Source organism: Aquarana catesbeiana, linkage group LG07, assembly GCF_042186555.1.
Source record: "Aquarana catesbeiana isolate 2022-GZ linkage group LG07, ASM4218655v1, whole genome shotgun sequence".
Lineage (NCBI taxonomy): Eukaryota > Metazoa > Chordata > Amphibia > Anura > Ranidae > Aquarana > Aquarana catesbeiana.
Genome location: NC_133330.1, coordinates 258,853,227 through 258,872,892, shown reverse-complemented (window position 1 = coordinate 258,872,892; position 19,666 = coordinate 258,853,227). Strand labels below are relative to the sequence as shown.

At 40.8% G+C, this 19,666-nt stretch overlaps 1 protein-coding gene across 1 annotated transcript in view; it reads right to left on the bottom strand.

Annotated features, from left to right (window-relative positions):
* Positions 1 to 2,574: 2,574 nt before the first annotated feature.
* LOC141102967 (dimethylaniline monooxygenase [N-oxide-forming] 2-like) overlaps positions 2,575 to 19,666 on the bottom strand; it is a 139,139-nt gene continuing 122,047 nt past the window's right edge. Inside the window, exons 6-9 of the mRNA XM_073592036.1 lie at positions 9,550 to 9,749; positions 6,811 to 7,166; positions 6,344 to 6,416; positions 2,575 to 5,112 (exon numbers count right to left, since the gene is read on the bottom strand). Coding sequence (XP_073448137.1) covers positions 4,740 to 5,112; positions 6,344 to 6,416; positions 6,811 to 7,166; positions 9,550 to 9,749 — 1,002 coding nt within the window. The 3' untranslated portion in view covers positions 2,575 to 4,739. The remainder of the gene's footprint in view (positions 5,113 to 6,343; positions 6,417 to 6,810; positions 7,167 to 9,549; positions 9,750 to 19,666) is intronic.

The following is a 19,666-nucleotide window of genomic DNA, read 5'->3' as shown; positions in this document are numbered from 1 at the left end:
CAGACAAATTTTACCATATTTGTGTGTCTGCAGCACTTATGCCTTGTTTCCACTGAGTGGATCGGTTCGGTTCGGTTCGGTACGGTACACTATTTTGGGTGTTTCCATTATGAAAGTGGCCCATACAACCGAACCGAACCGTTCCATTCAGGGTCCTGCTTCAGATGTGGGGCCATAGAAAATGGAACGGTTCGGTTAGGGCGGAGCTACGATACATTCCACTGATTGGCTGACAGAAAACCCTCTGCTGTGCTATGCTAAGGCATTTTTTCTAAACCCTGTATGGCCCCTTGCGGTCCCACTTGCAGTGGAAATGCTCACCAGAATAGACTGGACCATTCTAGGCCATTCAAACTGTACCGACCCGAACCGATCCGCTCAGTGGAAACGAGGCATTAGTTTCCAGGCACAATCTAGATTTGGTAAGGAGCTACAGTCTGTGAGATGTAAAAGAAGAGGGAAAGATGATGGTGCACAGTAAAATCAGAGACTGGCAGAAGAACAGTTAGTAAAAGTCATTAATAAAGAGTGCACAGAGAAAGGAAGGATCTCACAAGGGGGCAAACACTAAAGGGCAAGACTCTGTCATTTTAGTGCATGTCAAATGTAGGAGGTCTGTGGGATGGAATCACATGATAGAAGGAGAAGACTATGGCATGTCCTTACATGCAAAGGGAAGGGTATGGGCATGGGGAGGACATGGTAAGAGAAATAAGTCTGTCATAGGGGCCCATGATAAAAAGGGAAGATGAGGGAGGAGGCAAAGGGGCACATAATAAATGGGTAAAAATCTGGTATGGGATTGCATGGGAAAAGGGTATGATTCTGATTAACATTGTACATTTTGATGGTTTAAATGTACCCAGGTTATGGTAAAGCTAGTATAAGTTAGTCATATTCAATTGAAATTGATCTATAATGTTTTAGTGATGTGATGTTCTGTAAGTTGCTATTCTGTTTAAATGTTTTTTCTATCAAAAAACAGTTTAACTGCTAAAAAGTCACTCATATCTATCGTCAACATAAGGGTTTATAACACAATCTCTTTCATACTTAGTCTAACCATGTGCACTCGGGAAGTATCCAATAAGTATGTTGCCCTCTCCAAAATAATGGTTGTTTAAATGTGTATGCTCCCTGTAGAACCCACTATACAATAACTAACAAAATAAAAATTTTGCTATTGCAGTAGTAGGTACTGTAGCATTTAAGATTTGAAAACCCCAGCAGATAGGAGATAGAACACGGATGACTTCACAATGTTTAGATGCTGTGTACCCTCTCTCGGTGTGTGCTCTCCTTTGGATATGCACTATAAGCTCCTGTTATTATTTTCCTCTGGTCCAAGAGACTCAAAAACATCTTAATTCTAAAAATTCTAATCATTCAGTAGTCGTCTAAATGTCAGCACCTTAACTAAAATGGAAAGCATAAAACACTTGAGATATATAATTTATAAAGATCATTCCAACCTTAATTAAGGAGAATTCAGGTTTTACCCATATTACATTTGTCTTCAACTAGCAGCTGAAATGCCACATGTGGTCCCAGTTACTGTGGGTGCTTGTTACAATAGTTGCATTGCAGGGGCATTTTCTGGATTACATTCTCCCCTAAGCATAAAACTTAGGGAAGAATATTAAGTTAGCTGGTGTAAATTAGTTTAACTAAAACAAGCCATTTTATTATATTAAGAAAAAATATCCACAACACAAGTTACAGTGATCCTTTATTCACAATAATCACTTGATTCTCTCAAATGATCCTTTATTCACAATAATCACTTGATTCTCTCAAATGATCCTTTATTCACAATAATCACTTGATTCTCCCAAATGATCCTTTATTCACAATAATCACTTGATTCTCTCAAATGATCCTTTATTCACAATAATCACTTGATTCTCTCAAATGATCCTTTATTCACAATTATCACTTGGTTCTCCCTGCATCTAGTTTAACAAGGTAGCATTTAATTTTCTTTAAAACTATTCCAATTCAATATAAAAAAAATTTAGATTTCAGAATATGATTACAGATTTGTGACATTTCTCTTTAAACAGAACTGAATATCCATTCTTAAGTTGTAGTGATACAACTTCCTTATTTATAAGGAACAGACATATGGACTGCTATGTACTTGTATTTTCAGTGTCAGGCTATAATTCCATATAATCTTCATATAATAAAATTGAACAATAATTGACACTATTGATCTGGTGGAAGAGGGTAATACTAATACTATTAATTTAAAGATGCCTTAAAGCTGGAAAATACAGCAAAAAATACTTACCTTAATTTCAAAAGTACAATGCCCACATTGGCACCAGCATCTTCTCCCTGGCTTCTTCCTCTGGATCAGGGATGATGTCGTCTTGATGACCTCCTTTATTGACATTATGTGTAGGGTTGAGTTTGGTGGGCTGATGTCACTAACATTTTATTTTATTTTTTTAACTTTTTTTTTTTTAACATTTTTTTTTAATAATCTCATCAGAGTAGTTCAATGTTACTATAGTATCATTGCACTACCCTGAGGTGTGGGGGGGGGGGGGGGTGTCAGGGATTTTTTTTTTTTTTTATTAAGCACACGTTGAATGCTGTTTACAAGGTTAATCATTGTAACAGCAATGTTTCCAACTGTCACAAATGGGTTACATTCATGACAGCTGTGATTACTAGTGATCTGTGATTACCTACAGCTAATCACATGGTACAGGGTGCTGTGATTGGCCAAGGTACCATGTGATAGCTGTGGGCCAATCACAGCATCACTCTGCAGGAAACACAGCTGTTGTGAATGAAATTCATTCATAACAGCTTTGTTGACATTGTGATCATGTGATTGCATAATGACACAGCGGTCGCGAGAGCGGCATGCTGCACGCCTCTAACCCGGAACAGCCTGGATGTTGTACATCTACTGTGGGCAGCCGGTAATTGGTTAAATTTTATTTGCACAGGTTCATACTATGAGTCTTGTCCTTTCCTTCTCCATGGTCTGATGCCAATTTACTGAGGGATTACTATCTTCATTGTACGGCGGTTCTGGACCCTTTCTGTGGCTGGTTTATTGGATCCTTATGATACTCCTTATGTTCTTTTGACCTTCATTCAGAAGGTCTTAAACTTCTGGTAAGAAGCTGGTGGTTTTTGAGGTGGTGAATCACTGAAGCAGTTATGGTTGATTATATTCCACAGAGCACTTTATATTGGACTTCATATTAGACTGGTGTTACATATGTCACATATTTATTTTTTTACTTAGCTGTTTACACTGAGTTTTTGTGTCAAATGTTAACTTTTTTTGTTTATTAATTTTTTGCATTTATATTTTGTTTATTTAAAGGGAAAGCGCAACACAGTGTCTGTTTTCAGCACTAACAGGCAGGAGATAGTCAAGCTTTCATGCTGGCACTTTTCCTCTGACAGGGAGAAAATACAGGTAAACATTAAAATCATGTATGCTACAGCTGCACTTTAAAAAACAATTCAAAGTTGAGAATTAGGTTATTACAAATGCCCATTGAAGACTCGTTCTTTTTAAAGCTCTTTAAAGTGGAACTATACTCACCTTGAATCCAACAATGCAGTGTCCCGGAGCGCACTGTCCGCTGCTAAAATCTTGGGAGCGGCCGCCTTCTGGGTCTCGATTGACGGCCGCTTTCATTGGCTGGGCGAGGGTGACGTCACTCCCTCCACGGGAGTGCAGTCAGCTTCAGCATTGCTGTATTTCTACAGTGAGCTGCCCCTATACAGGGGTGGACAGACAGGTAAGGACCTTTAATGCAGAAAAGATAACACATGTCTCTTCTGCATTAAAAATCCTGCCTGTTTACCCTTTTTTAAGTTCAAGTTCTACTTCATGTTTTTTCAAATTATGTGCCAGCAGAAAATATTTTTTTTTTATTGCTTTCCATTGTCCTTGCACGCTAATTTGTAAATCTTCACCACATTCTGTAGGCTAAGGAAAAATTCCCTTGCAAACTGAACAGCCAATTTGCCTTTAGTAAATCAACTTTATGGAGTCTATCATATTTCCTTGGACATTCAGCATTATCTTGCTTTTTCCTTCTCAGCCTGGCTGTCTCTAGTCCCCTTTTATTCAGTGGATTTCTTTAAATAATGGAGGCTCAGCATTACATGTGGACATCTTCTATGGTGGTTTGCATACAAATACGATCTGTCTTGGAAGGGCCTTTCCTCCAGACAACATACACCCATTAGAGTATTTTGAGATTTGCCTAAATCCTCCAAAGATCCAGCTCACTGAGTATATCAGGGCTGGGGGCTCTTCAGATGAGTACTGAGGCAGGATGTTGTGATGATTATAGGTTGCTGTATACAGCACCTTGATGACCCTGCCACCAGCCATGATTAGCCTGCATTTCACAGAGACCTAGCGATGACATCACAGTGTGTAAAATAAGGAAAGTAATGAAAAAAGAACATTTTTACCTAAAACATTTATGTACAATTAACTTCAGCTTTAAGATAATTTATACATGTGAGTAAAATTCACAGCAAAGATCAAGAGCCTCCTACAAACTCCCAAATTCCAGCTTAATCATATTACTTGCAATAATCCACATAACATTTTTTTCTTATTTGCTAAGCTGTGTCAAGGCAAACCTTCCTTGCAAACCAGTCTGTCCGGAGATAATTTGTTTACAGATACAGATAATGTTTTTGTATTTAACTTGTATAAATGAATGGCTGATTTCACTTCATAATGCAAGTTATATTAAAGACTCTTGCTGATGATTTTTGAAGGCGATGTAGTAGACACATACCAAAATGGCTGCTACCAATCCAAAAAGTACAATTATTTGTTTTGTTTTCGACTGAAACCTCTGAACAACACGCGTTTTGGCTGGATTGAGAGTTCGGCTCCACTGGGTCAGAACTGCTTTTCTAGCTCCACTCCACTTCCCTGGGCCTGTTAAACGATACTGATAAGGGGTACAAGGTCCAAAGAAAACATTCCAAGCAAATCTGGGATCTTTGAGAAATAGAACTTTTATATTAGGCCGCACACCAATTTCCACTGCTATCTCATCCATGTAGCCAATAAAGAAAGTTTGCAGTGTCTGAAATCTGCTTCTTCCAAAACTGTTAAGAGATGAGAGAACATGTATGATGTTGTAACAATTCATTTTCCTACTAAACAAAGTGACCGCATGGAAGAAGAGTGTGGAAATCTCACAGAATCTCCTGCCTCTGAGTCCCCCTTTTCCTTACCTGAACCCAACCTTTCCAGTGATGAGAACGAGCCCAGCAGCTCCAGCCACTGTCTCGGCCATTGGCCCCCCAGCTGTCAATCAAATCCAGTGACACGGGAGTCGGGGGGCAGTGCCGAGACCTGCTGTCTGTGTCAATGGGTGCAGCAGCAGGCCTCGGGGGCGCATCCGCATGAGTGCCCCCATGGAATGCGGCTCTTCGTGGGGGCACTTGATCCAGAGGAGAAGCCAGGAGCGCTGGCGGGGGACCCTAGAAAAGGAGGATTGGGCCGCTCTGTCCAAAATCCTTGCACAGAGCAGGTAAGTATAGACATTTTTGTTATTTTTTTTAAATATAGCAAACCTTTATAATCACTTTAACCCTACATAGGGGATTTTAGTGAAGATGGGAACCAGTACAGAATGAAACCAGGGGGCAGGTAAGTTGCAGTTAACTTTCCACACTCCTGCACCTTCTCTTCAGGAAAGAAGGTGACTGGTGTTTTGAAAGAGGAGAAGGTCGTCCTGAAGCCCCTGCTTGAAGCTGCATTGGAAAATGACCAATATCGGCATAGAAGTGTTAGATCCACATTTACAATGCAATAATTACCCTTACACTAGGGTCTCCAAACATTTCGTTCAAGGGCATCAATGTATATTTTACAAATATTTGTGGGCTGAAAAAAATCAGAGCCTTCTCTACATCCTGGAGTGCCCAGCAGATTCCCTTCTTACATCCAGGAATGAGCAGCAAATTTCCCTCTTATATTTATGTGTGCCCAGCAGAGTAACCCTTTTACACCCAGAAGAGTCCCCCTTACATCCAGGATAGCCCATCACACTCCCCCCCCACCATCCATGTATGCCCAGCAGATGCTGGCACTCCTAGCAACCAACCACATTGGGAAGAGGAGGTAAATCTGCATTGGGGAATGGTGTAGGGTCAGGGTTGGCTGGCTGACTGGCAGTGGATGCTCTCTCTGCATTATAATGCACAGTCTGGCTTAATCTTTAAAGAAACAGGTTCTTATATCACAATTTTCCCTCTGTACAGCAGGGCTTTGTTTTGCATATTATAAGTTATAGTAAAGTAGAGAAAAAAAATCTCTATAGTTTTAACTCACCGCTTTAATTTCTGTTGCACACTTTTTTGGTAGTAGTTCTTCATTTTTGATACTGAAGGTAAATGAGCAGTGCCTGTGACAACACGGATGTGTACTTTTAGGTATGGTCAGTTTGATGATTGATTTTTTTTTTTTTTTTTACCAGAAACATCATTGGCTTTTAAGATAAGCCCTATCAAGCAGGCACCCCTCTGTCCAATGATAGTATATTTTTTTAGGAACATTATCACCTTATAGAGACAAGACAGTTGGGTGGTTCCTCAAAGTGAGCATGTTCACTTTACAAAGTGAATGAGCATGCAATTCCAAATATGAAAGCTTTACATCCCGAATGTAATGTGTTTGGGTAACATAAACTGCAGGAACAAGTATGCTACTTCAGCTTGATTATATTTTCTTCTGTGGAAGCAATTAAAATCATTAATATAAATCAAAACAAAAAAGGTAAATTTTATTTTAGCACAAACCTTTAAATACTTGGTTGGCCCAACGTGCTTGAATCTCTGAAACTGCCAAGAGGGAGCCTAGTGGCTGAACAAGTCCTAGGAATGCTATTGTTGGCTTCTCGTGACTTAATGGAAAGACATTCTTGTATAGAGCAACTTTGTTATTGTCAACTCTGATGACTGAGTCATCGAGAAATGGAAAAGAGATGCTGTATCCTGTGGCAAAAATAACCTCGTCCAAATCTTCCACAACAGTCCCATCCTCAAAGATGACAGAGGTTTCAGTGAATGTACTAATATTTGGCTTCACTCTTATGGCTCCACATAGGATTTGGCTAGGTAAGTAATCGTTTACTATGGGCTCCCTGAAAAAAGATCTGTAGAATTTGACAGATTATTATTATAAAATGAATTATTTCACAAAAATAACACATGGATTTTGTTACTCTTACACAATATAATGTTTATGATGGAAGGATATATATATATATGCAGGCACTAGGGATGAGCCAAACATCACCCCTGGTTCGGTTCACAGCAGAACAAAGAAAAAATTTGTGCGAACAGGGAACACCTTTAAAGTCTATGGGACACGAACGTGAAAAATCAAAAGTGCTCATTTTAAAGGCTTATATGCAAGTTATTGTCATAAAAAGTGTTTGGGGACCCGGGTCCTGCCCCAGAGGTCATGAATCAATGCAAAAAAAGTTTTAAAAACAGACGTTTTTTCAGGATCAGTGATTTTAATAATGCTTAAAATGAAACAATAAAAATGAAATATTCTTTTAAATATCGTGCCTGGGGGTCCCCTTAGTCTAAAGTAGCGCATCTTTACCATTGTTTATAACAGTACCACAGCAAAATGACATTTCTAAAGGAAAAAATGTAATTTAAAACTGTTCGCGGCTGTAATGTATTGTTGGATCTCTGCAATATAGATAAAAATCATTGAAAGAACTGACATGGGTCCCCCCCAGTCCATTACCAGGCCCTTTAGGTCTGATATGAATATTAAAGAGAACCACGTGCCAAAAAATGGCATGGGGGTCCCCCCAAAATCCATACCAGATCCTTATCCGAGCACGCAACCTGGCAGGTAGCAGGAATAAGGGGGGACGAGAGAGCGCCCAACTTCCTGAACCGTACCAGGCCACATGCCCTCAGCATAGGGAGGGTGCTTTGGGGTCCCCCCCAAAACACCTTGTCCCCATGTTGATGGGGACAAGGCCTCTTCCCCAAAACCCTTGCCCGGTGGTTGTGGGGGTTGTGCCCGGGCGGACGGCTTATGAAAATCTGGAAGCCTCCTTTAACAAGGGGGCCCCAGATCCCACCCCCCTATGTGAATGGGTATCGGGTACATTGGACTCCTACACATTCACCAAAAAAAGAATGAAAGGGGACAGTTTTGGATAATTCCTTTATTTAAAAAAAAGTGTCCCGCGACGTCCATTCATCTTCAATCACAGCGCCAATGGCCTGAGAAAGAAAATGGAAAAACTCCGCCCCCATGGGAGGCGTCCCTCTGTCTGCAGCCTTTTTACAATGACAGCTGTTATATAGCTGAGGGCGGGGTCACTAGTTTACATCACTGGGTGGCCCCACCCTCAGCTATATAACAGCTGTCATTGTGAAAAGGCTGCAGAAAAGGAGGCAGAGTTTTTCCGTTTTTTTCCTCAGGTCATCAGCGCTGTGATTGAAGATGAATGGACATCGTAGGACACTTTTTTTTTTTAATAAAGGAATTGTCCAAAACTCTCCTGTCTCCTGTCATTTTTAGTTTTTTGACACTTTTTTTGGTGAATGGGTAGGGGTACAATGTACCCGATACCCATTCACATAGGAGGAGCCGGAATCTGGGGGCCCCCCTGTTAAATGGGGCTTCCAGATTCCGATAACCCCCCCGCCCACAGACCCCCACAACCACCAGGCAAGGGTTGTGGGGAAGAGGCCCTTGTCCCCATCAACATGGGGACAAGGTGTTTTCGGGGGGACCCAAAAGCACCCTCTCCATGTTGAGGGCATGTGGCCTGGTACAGTTTGGGGGGGCTCTCTTGTCGCCCCCCTTTTCCTGCGGCCTGCCAGGTTGCATGCTCGGATAAGAGTCTGGTATGGATTTTGGGGGGGACCCCCATGTAATTTTCCTTTATTTTTGAATGGGGTTCCCCTTAAAATCCATATCAGACCCGAAGGGCCTGATAATGAACTGGGGGGGGGACTCACGCCGTTTTTTCAATGATTTATATGTATATTGCCAGGATCCAGCAATACATTACAGCTGCAAGCAGTTTTAAAATTACATTTTGTCCTTTAGAAATGTAATTTTGCTGCTCTCATTCATTACACTATGTACGGCCACTACGTAAGCAGCCTTACATAGTGTGGGGCGTGGAATTAGCCCCCTGAGCCATGATTGGCCAAAGGCACCGTGCCTTTGGCCAATCATGGTTCCCACAGCAGAGCACGCTGTGATTGGCCAAAGCATGCAGGTCAGGTGCATGCTTTGGCCAATCAGCAGCCATCAATGCAATGCAGTGCATTGACGGTCTTGCAGTGCATTATGGGGCATTCCGCGGGTGCTCAAATTTCCCACGAACGTCCCATAATGTTCTAAATTCAGCGAATGGGTGAACACCCGATGTTTGGGTCGAACTTACGTTTGACTCAAACATCGGGCTCATCCCTAGTAGGCACACATCAGTGATGCAATAACATCTCTAAAAAAAATTGCATACAAAGAGTTACTCAGACTGTGAATTATACCTGTTTTCAGGCTCTAAACCGTAATTTCCATGATCAAACCAACTGCTCATGTGTTTCTCATTCATCTTGTTGAATAGGTTAGCAGGTAAAAGATTTGAAATCCAGAAAAAGAAACGTGTTTCTAGGGCCATATCTACTGGATATCCATGATGAGAAATACGACTTACAACCCAGGTGCCTTGTCTGGTACTTAGATATACCTGAAATATTGAAAACTGGCAATGAAATGAAAATAGAAAGTGAAGGATTGTAGTGTTTGGTGCTTAGGCTCTCAAAATGATGCTTAAACTCTTAATTTAATGATCAGAGATCAACCAATACCTTAGCAGCTTCCTCTGAATCTTACAACTGTGGGAGGCAGTTCAGAAGCTTAAAGGGATACTAAAGGTTTGTTTTTTAAAAAAAAAAATGTCATACTTACCTCCACTGTGTAGTTCATTTTGCAGTGACCCCGATCATCCTGTTCTGGGGTACCTCGGCGGCTGTCTTGGCTCCTCCCCGCAATAGCTAACCCCCTTCTGGAAATCTCTATTGCGAGGGGGTTAGCTGGCGGGCGCGCTCCCTGTCATACATGCTGCGTCCATAGACACAGAGTGTATGACTCGGTCCCGCCCCCCCCTGGCAGGCCGCGTCATTGGATGTGATTGACAGCAGTGCGAGCCAATGGCTGCGCTGCTATCAATCTATCCTATCTATCCATTCAACGGCCAGACTCTGTGGAGAAGAGGGCTCCAGGGGACGCGCACAGCAGGTGAACGGGCTCAGGTAAGTAAACTGGGGGGCCATCATTGCCAGGTGTTTTTTCACCTTAATGCATAGGATGCATTAAGGTGAAAAAACCCGAACCTTTACAACCCCTTTAATATATCTTACATAGTTATCTAGTAGGTAAGGCTGAATAAAGACATAGTCCATCCAGTTCAACCTGTGTAGGTGTACGTGTGTCAGTGTCTATAATAATTTCCCATATCCCTGTATGTTGTGTTTTTTTTAAGATATACATCCAAGAGTCTTTTAAAAATATCCATACTTCCCACAGCCACCACCAATTGTGGGAGAGAGCTCCACATCCTTATTTCCCTGACAGTGAAGAACCCCCTGCACAGTTTAAGGTTAAACCACTTCTCCTCTGGTCTCAATGTGTGGCTCTGTGTTCTCATACACTCCCTGGAACTGTTTGGTTAGAGCAGTTCATTTAGTTGCTTTGCAGTAAGGAAGACTTTCTCTGTGAATTGTATTCCTGGCTTTAGTTCCATTCAAGATAAGGTTATATATTTATCTAGCCATACCTCAAACTTACAGAACTAATTGTTTAAAGTGGTTCTAATACCTAAACATTTTTACCTTAATGCATACCTTGCATTAAGGTAAAAAATGTTTAGGCATCAGCATCCCCTTTTATTTACCTGAGCCCTCATTTGATTCAGCACTGTGCATGTCTGCAGCTCTTATCTCCCCTCATTTCTGGGTCTTGCTGGCTTTGTTGGGGCACCGGGAGCCATTGGCTCACAGTGCTGTCAATCAAAGTCAATGACGAGGGAGTAGGGGGCAGGGCCATGTCATGCTGTCTGTGTCAATGGATGCAGCAGCACGGCTCAGGAGGGAGCACACACGAGTGCCCCCATGAGAAGCTGCTTTCCATGGGGCACTGGACAGAGAGAGGGGCCAGGAGCGTCAGCAGGGGATCCGAGAAGAGGAAGTTGGGGACCACTCTTTGCAATTCCATTCCACCAGAGCAGGTAAGTATAGAGATGTTTGTTATTTATTTTATTTTATTATAGTTACCTTTATAATCGATTTAACTCCAAATTTCAGGTTTTATAAATCCAAAATCAACTCCTAAAACTAGAAATGAATGTTGTTAAAACCAATACCAGAAACCAAAATGAACTTTTTTCAGTCTCATTCAGTCTCCAAAGTGGAGGGGTTAGCACTTTAAACTATGAACTTGGACAGTGCCCTATACCCAGTTAACTCCCAAATATGATATTCATAACCATCTTCCTCTTCCTCTTAAATACTCACTAACTTACATCAGCCTGTGTATCCCACACAACCCACAAACTGCCTGTAACTCACATAAACTTTGCACAAAAGATATTTCAATTTCTTTCATCAGTTTATACCTCACTAGCAGCATCATATATAAAATATCTCAACCTGGGTGGACTTTGACCACACTCTATTAACTATTCAGGTCCCAAACAATGGACCTAAGTCTGAACTTTAGGTTCTCCCTGGCCTAAGTTCTATCTGGATGAGCACTGCCCCCCCCCCAACCCCTTCTTTACTTGCCCCCCCCCCTTTTTTTCCCCTTTTTTTTTCTACTGCCAATTTCTCCTTTTTTTCCCCTCTTCTCCTCATGCTCTTTTCTTTAATAGTCTTTTCTATGCTTGTCTTGCTGCTTGGTTCAACCACCATGGAGGGGGTTTTGTGCTTCTCCATGTGCACAATCTAACTCAGACCCTCTATTTTTCAATGTACTTCATTACAGATTGTATTTCATCTGTTCATTTTCTCTGAATACAATATTCTCCTGATATTACCTTGCACACTGTGTGCAAACTATTTCTGTATTTTGTAACACTCTAATAAAAATATTATAAAGATAATATCACTGAGCTGATTGGTTAGAGCGCTAATTGTTTAACGTAAAATTAAGATTTTATATTATTCTAGGAACACAAGGATAAAAAAGTATGTACAATTTTTATTAGAGTTTGAATATTCAGACATCATCATTGTGACATCATCACTGTGCTGCACATAACCTGTGTTAGAGAGCAGAGCTGTGGGAGGGAAGCAGGAAAGCAGACTCATGACCAGTCACCCTACACAAGTATGTGAGCAGCAGTGATTGGTCTTTATGACAGGAAACTTCTTCCACGCTGGATTACTGCACAGATCTGGAAGATATACTCACAGCACACCAAGATTCAAGTAAGAATACACATACCACCCCTGATATCATAGTCTAAACTCTGTAAATGACCACAGATGGAAAGTATTCTAAACATGCGCTCTTCAACCTAATCAACCATTAAATGGGGGGGGGGGTACAGCTCCTTTCCCAAAATGCATTATATGCATTAAGATAAAAAGTCTGCTGTGTGCAGCAGCCCCCCCCCCCCCCCCAATACTTACTTGAGCCCCATCTTAGTCCAGTGACGTGCATGAGTGCCTCAGCTGTCCAGGACTGATTGGCTCCTGCTGCTGTCAATCAAAATCAGTTAGCCAATAGGGAGAGTGAGTGGGCAGAGTCAAACCGTGGCTCCATGTCTGAATGGACACACAAAGCTGCAGCTGGGCTCCAGTGCCCCCATAGCAAGCTGCTTGCTGTGGGGGCACTCAGCAGGAGGCAGGGTCAGCAGCTCAGATGAGGGACCCGAGAAGAGGAGGATCCAGGCTGCTCTGTGCAAAACCACAGCACAGAGCAGGTAAGTATAACATGTTTGTTATTTTCAAAGAAGAAAAAAAAAGACTTTTGTATCACTTTAAGTACCACCAGTTTACTAATCTGCGAACTGGAGGTAATTCTTTAAGAATCTGTCGCTGCCATAGCTACAGGTTCTGAAAATGGTTATAGTAAGAACTACATGAGGTTACCCAGTCCTCAAATTTTTTTGAATATATGTAAACATTTAGTAGACTAGGAGACATAAACGTAATAATAGTATATAGTAAGGATGTGTGCAATAACATCAAATATAAAATAAAATAATTCATATTACCACAGAATGGTAAGGACACTTTAAAGAATATGCACTGTTATTTAGACATCACTTGCTTTTAATTCACATTACTGGTTTCCCAAATTTGCATTGACTTTTTTGGTAGATTGCATAAGGTTCATCCAGAGTACACTGACCTAGATTAGTCACGATGAAGCTTAGCGCACGTTTTTGCCTTGAGGTCATATGCAGCCCAAATACAATTTAACTAAATTAACTGGATTGTTTACTAAAGGTCAATCACAGATGGCACTGATCTTAACTTTGATCTCTTTCAGCTGGAGTTTATGTGAGTTTATATGGTCCCTAGATTTACCAATTACTCCTTGGCAGAAATGCTTTAATGTGATACTACACAGAGAAAGAAGAAAACATCTTCCTAATACCAATATTTTATACCACTGAAAGGAAACTAGCTTGAGTAAATATGTAAATAGATAAAAAAACCAAAGCGCCAAAGAAGTTCTAGATACTAGTATGGATAACTTGATAAAAAATAGATCGGCAGCTGAAGTGAATAAAAACTTTGCAAGTGCAAAATAATACCAAAAAGAAAATGAATAAACCGCGCTAAATGCCACAAATATTAAATAAATATCACATTTGAAACTGATGCAACTTTAAATTGAAAGGATTGCTAGAAAGTCCCATACAAATTATTTGTAGCAAACAGAAAAACTTTATGCAATAAAAGTCCCAAATACAGTGCTCGTGCTCTACAAAGTGGATGCAAATCCGTGCTTGATAAGTGCTCACAAGATGGTGTCCCCACATAGATGTGAACTCACCCTCCAAATGGACCAACTATTTCTAGTTTGGTCAACCACGCATGTGGGGCAGTCCCCGTGGGTCCTCTATGGACTGGCGTGGTTTGGGATGGATGTTCCTCATATGAATGGATATGACAGAAAGAACCTTATTCCTCCATGGACTAATGTTGTTTGGGACAGGTGTTCCTCATGTAAATAGACATGACAGAAAAAGCCTCATTGCGCAGCAGCGTTTAAAAGATTTATTCCAGATAAAAAGACACCCACAGAAAGCAATTTATGTCCATGAGACCTGTTCAGACTACTTTTTCCTCACCAATAGTTCACGCCAGAGATGTTCCCTATCCCAGCTGATATTCATTTTAACTCTGAAACATTTTTTATGCATGATAAGGGCAAACTCCTCCATTCAGGTCTTGTCGACACCTCGAACATAACATAGTGGCGTATGCTAACAATTTTCTCCTCTTTATTTCCAGCCCTGAAACTGCTATCCTGACTCTCAGAGTTTTTTTAAACAATATTGGGACTAGGGATGAGCTGAATACCCCTTGGTTTGGTTCGGACCAGAACTTGCGAACAGATGAAAAATTTGTGCGAATATGCGAACACCATTAAAGTCTATGGGACACGAACGTGAACACTCAAAAGTGCTAATTTTAAAGGCTTATATGAATGTTATTGTCACAAAAAGTGTTTGGGGACCCAGGTACTGCCCCAGGGTATATGTATCAATGCAAAAAACTTTCTTAAACGGCCATTTTTTCAGGAGCAGTGATTTTAGAAATGCTTAAAGTAAAACAATAAAAATGAAATATTCCTTTAAATATTGTGCCTTGGGGGTCCCCTTAGTCTGCTTGTAAAAGTACCACAGCAAAATGTAATTTCTAAAGGATAAAATGTAAATTAAAATTGCTCATGGCTGTAATGTATTGCCAAATCCTGGCAATATAGTGTGTATTCTCGAGTATAAGCCGAGTTTTTTAGCACATTTTTTTGTGCTGAAAATGCCCCCCTGGGCTTATATATTCGAGTCAAGCACTTTTCTGCAGCAGAGAATGACATTTTCCGAACCAAATTTGGGGCCCCATATCTCGGGGGCCACTTGGTGCTAGGAACCCAGTGAAACTGGCACTACAACATATCCAAAGCTGTAGTTCCTAGCACTAAGTAGTCCTGATATATGGGGCCCCAAAATCGGTTCGGAAAATGTCATTTTCTGCTGCAGAAAAGTGCTTGACATTTTGCAAACCGACTTTGGGGCCCTGTATCCCACTTGGTTCTAGGAACCAAAGCTTTGGGTATGTTGTAGTGCTAGTTCCACCTGGTTTGCACGCCAAATTTGGGGTTCCTAGCATCAAGTGGCTCCAAGATACGGGGCCCCATATTCGGTCCACTGTGTCCATCTACAGCAATGTCATTTCGGGAACCTTTGGGTCCAGAGACCCTACATTTTGGCTGCAGCTAGGGGACATCTAGGAACCCTTAACTACCGAGTTTGAAGTTCGGGTGACCTATGGCTGCAAATGGGCACAGTGAGTCTGCAAATGAGCATTGTTGACCCTCTTTTCCACTTACAGTAGCTGCGCATTTCTCAACCTAGGCTTACACTTGAGTCAATAAGTTTAACCAGTTTTTTGTGGTAAAATTAGGTGCCTCGGCTTATATTCGGTTCGGCTTATACTCGAGTATATACGGTACATAAAAAATCATTTAAAAAAACAGCGTGGGTCCCCCCCCCCCAGTCCATACCAGACCCCTCGTGTCTGGTATGGATATTAAGGTGAACTCCATGCCAACATTTTAAAAAAATTTAGCGTGGGGGTCCCCCACCAAAATCCTTACCAGACCCAAAGGGCCTGGCATGGACGGGGGAACTCAATGCTGTTATTTTTCTTTATTCTGTCATAGGGCTCCCCTTAACCCCTTCAATACACTATATTATATATTGTACACTGCACTATATATCCTGCACTGTATTATATATACTACATCTGAGTGCACTATATATACTCTGAACTGCAGTATATATACACTATATGGACTGCACTATATACTCTGCTGAAAAATTGTATTTACATGCCTGTGTTAAATGGGCAGAAACATTGGGCCTTAGGTGTTGGTAGTGCCAGAACACTGTAACCCCTCATAGTTACTCTTGTTGGATGCAGCACCGGTCCCTGCTATTAAATATTATTTCAGAGGCTGCCTGCCCTCTTTTAGTGGCCTGTGAATGTCTGCCTCTCCTTGGAGGCCTTCCGGACATGATGGGTATATTTCATTGTATTATATACTGTGTACACCGCCTGGTGTATTTGAAACTGTACACACTGTATTATATACTGTGTACACTGCCTGCACTGTATTAGAAACTGTACACTGCCGAATGCACTGTATACATAGGCTACGCTGAATGCAGAGTATATTTATATATATGCCAACCCTACTTCATCATACCCACTCGTTCGGTAATGTTAATACATCTAACTTAGGACGCCCAGCTCCTAATGGGCAGGGTAGTTGGAGTTTTTCCAAACCGAATCAAGGCATCAAAAGGCCAGTAGAAAAAGGCAAGAGGTCAGAGGGGGGGAGGCGCCTACGAACAACAAAAAAGACCCAAAATGTAGGAGAAAAGGGGATATTCTCAGCACTAAATTACTAACAGACCCAGAAAAAGTGGTTTCCTATAAGGGCCTCAAATTTGTGCCACCCAAGAGTTTGGATAAATTTCAAACTTATATGGATGTACACAAATTTGTAAGAAAATTAAACATTAAAAGATATTTGATCAGTAACCCCATTAAAGATAACAGATTGACGACCACTGAGTTTCTTCACTCCGGTTGTCCAACGCTTCCTTGTTTAACCCTTCTGGTGCTTTGGCACCATCATTAAAGGTTTTTAGGGATGCTATTCTTAGAGAACTAGAACATCTAGAGATCAAAAAGGCTAGGAATAATAAGGTATTACAAGAAGATCTGGATTCCTTGTATAACAACAAGGACCTTGTTGTAAGGCCTGCTGATAAAGGGGGGTGGGATTATAATCTTGGATAGAGAGGACAACATGACTGAAACGTATAGGATAGTAGGTGATAGCAATACCTATACACCCCTCCCTTCTGATCTCAAACTCAAGTACCAGAGGGATTTAGAGAGGATTGTTGCTAAGGGCCTTGAGGCTGGGATCCTAAATAAAAAAGGGAGTTTTTTTCTGTGCCCAAGGCGCCGCAGACACCAACCATCTACTACTTGCCAAAGATTCATAAGAATCCTGTCTGCCCCCCGGGTCGCCCAATTGTCAGTGACATTGATTCCATCACATCCTTGGTGGGCAGATATATTGATTTTTATTTACAACCTTTGGTTCGTAAAATGCCCTCGTTTATTAAAGACTGATGGCACGTTATCAATATGCTTTCTGAGGTGACTTTAAGACATGGTGTATGGTTGGTGATGGCTGATGTCACCTCTTTATACACTGTTATTCCACATGATTTGGGGTTCGAAGCAGTGAAAGGTTTTTTGGATCGGGACTCTGGACATTCTGATTGCCAGGTGTCTTACATAATGGAACTATTTGAATATGCAGCCTCTCACAACTACTTCTGGTTTGACAATCAATTTTTTTATCAAGACAGAGGGGTTGTAATGGGGGCTAAATATGCCCCCAGCTTGGCCAACCTTTTTATGACCAAGTGGGAGGAGGATGTCATCTATGCCCAGCATAGAGCTCAATTAGTCTTGTGGGCAAGGTATATTGATGACATCCTCCTCCTGTGGGATGGTGATTGCCTGGAATTGCAGGAATTTATTACATCTCTGAATGTCAACCATAGGGGGATACACTCAAGTTATGAGATGAGCCAGTCAGAGATCAATTTCTTGGATCTGAAGATCTTTGTTAAAGGGGATAGACTGGCTACGTCTACTTTCTTCAAGTCTACCGACAGGAATTCTTATATTCCTGTTAATAGATGCCACTATGGTCCCTGGCTTATGTCGGTTCCAAAGAGACAATATATGAGAGTCAAAAGGAACTGTTCTGATCAGGGTGAATTTCTTGCACAAGCCGAGACCCTAACTTGTAGATTTTTGGAGAAGGGCTATACTAGTGAGTCTTTGACCAATACATTGGAATCTGTAAAGGCCATGAATAGGGAAGACCTACTCCTAGATAGGCCATCGTGCACAGATGGATCTTTTTCCTCAGTGGTTCCCTTTGTGACGACTTATACTTTACAACATAGGAGCATTAAGCAAATCATTTCTAGGCATTGGCATATCATGAATAACGATAGAGTTTTGAAGGCAGTGTAACCTGCTAGACCACAGGTGGTGTTTAAAGGGGCTCCTTTAATAAGGAATAGAGTGGCCCCTAATATCCTTAATCCTCCCACTAATAGAATCATTTTTTCCATCAATTAACTGGGTTCTATCAGTGTAAGAAGTGTAGGGTGTGTTCTCTGAGTGGTTGCACTCATAGAAGAACCACCAGCTTTATTTTCACTAGTACACAGATAAAATTTACGATTAAATAGTTTATTACTTGCTCCACAGTGGGGGTGGTCTACTTATTGCAGTGCCCATGTGGCCTTCAGTTTGTAGGGAGGACCAAACTCCCCCTACAGGTTTGTCTTAACAAGCATATTACCAATATCAAAACTGGGTTTAAAAACCATTCGGTGTCCAAACATTATTTGCTTTCACATAATAAAGACCCTTCTAAGACCATTTTTTGGGGTATTGACAAGTTCAGTCCCCATTGGAGGGGTAGCTCATTAGTGAGGGAAATATCTATATTAGAAATGTCCTGGATCCACAAGCTCAAGAACTATGCCCCTTATGGGTTGAACATGGATGTTGATGTGAATGCTTTCATTGACAATTCATAATGGCTACAGTGTAAACTCATTCTGAGTCAAGTGTGTAGGCCTAATTATTTAGGATATTCATTTAGTTGACTTAATTAGTTTTATTCTATACTAATTAATAATTTTTAATATTTTTTGTATATTATTACTTACTAAATCTTATATTTCATGGGGGTTACTGGTTTTATTATTCATTTCATTTAATTTATTTATCACATATTTAATTTACACTTAATATTTGAATATTTAATTATATTTAGTACACATTTCACATTCTATAGAATTAAATTCATTATTTGGTCCTTATATATAATATTTATTTCATGTTAGGGGTGTTTTATGTTGTAATATGCATATAATTCACATAATCTTAACAATGGATTTACATTGGGTAATTATAAAGAGTATTTTAAATTATTACAAGGTACATATCCACTTATTATGGCCTGTGAAGGGGTTAGTGCCCCTCATCGGGCTATATTTTTCTTTTGGTGGTTTAATTGTTTAAGGTGAGGTTTTTAGTATATTCCTATTTATTTCAGTTTTGTTCTATATATCATTTTTATATATCTTTTTTATATATTTTTAAGTTATATTTCTAATTTTGTTTTTGGCCGTCTTTCCTTGTTTATGGAAGGGCTGCCCAGTTCCAATATGGCATTTGTGGCCAAACACTCGATACTCAGAATGAGGCCTGGCCCTGTTATAAGGTGGTGAGTCAATTTGCTGCCCGTTCCCCATTG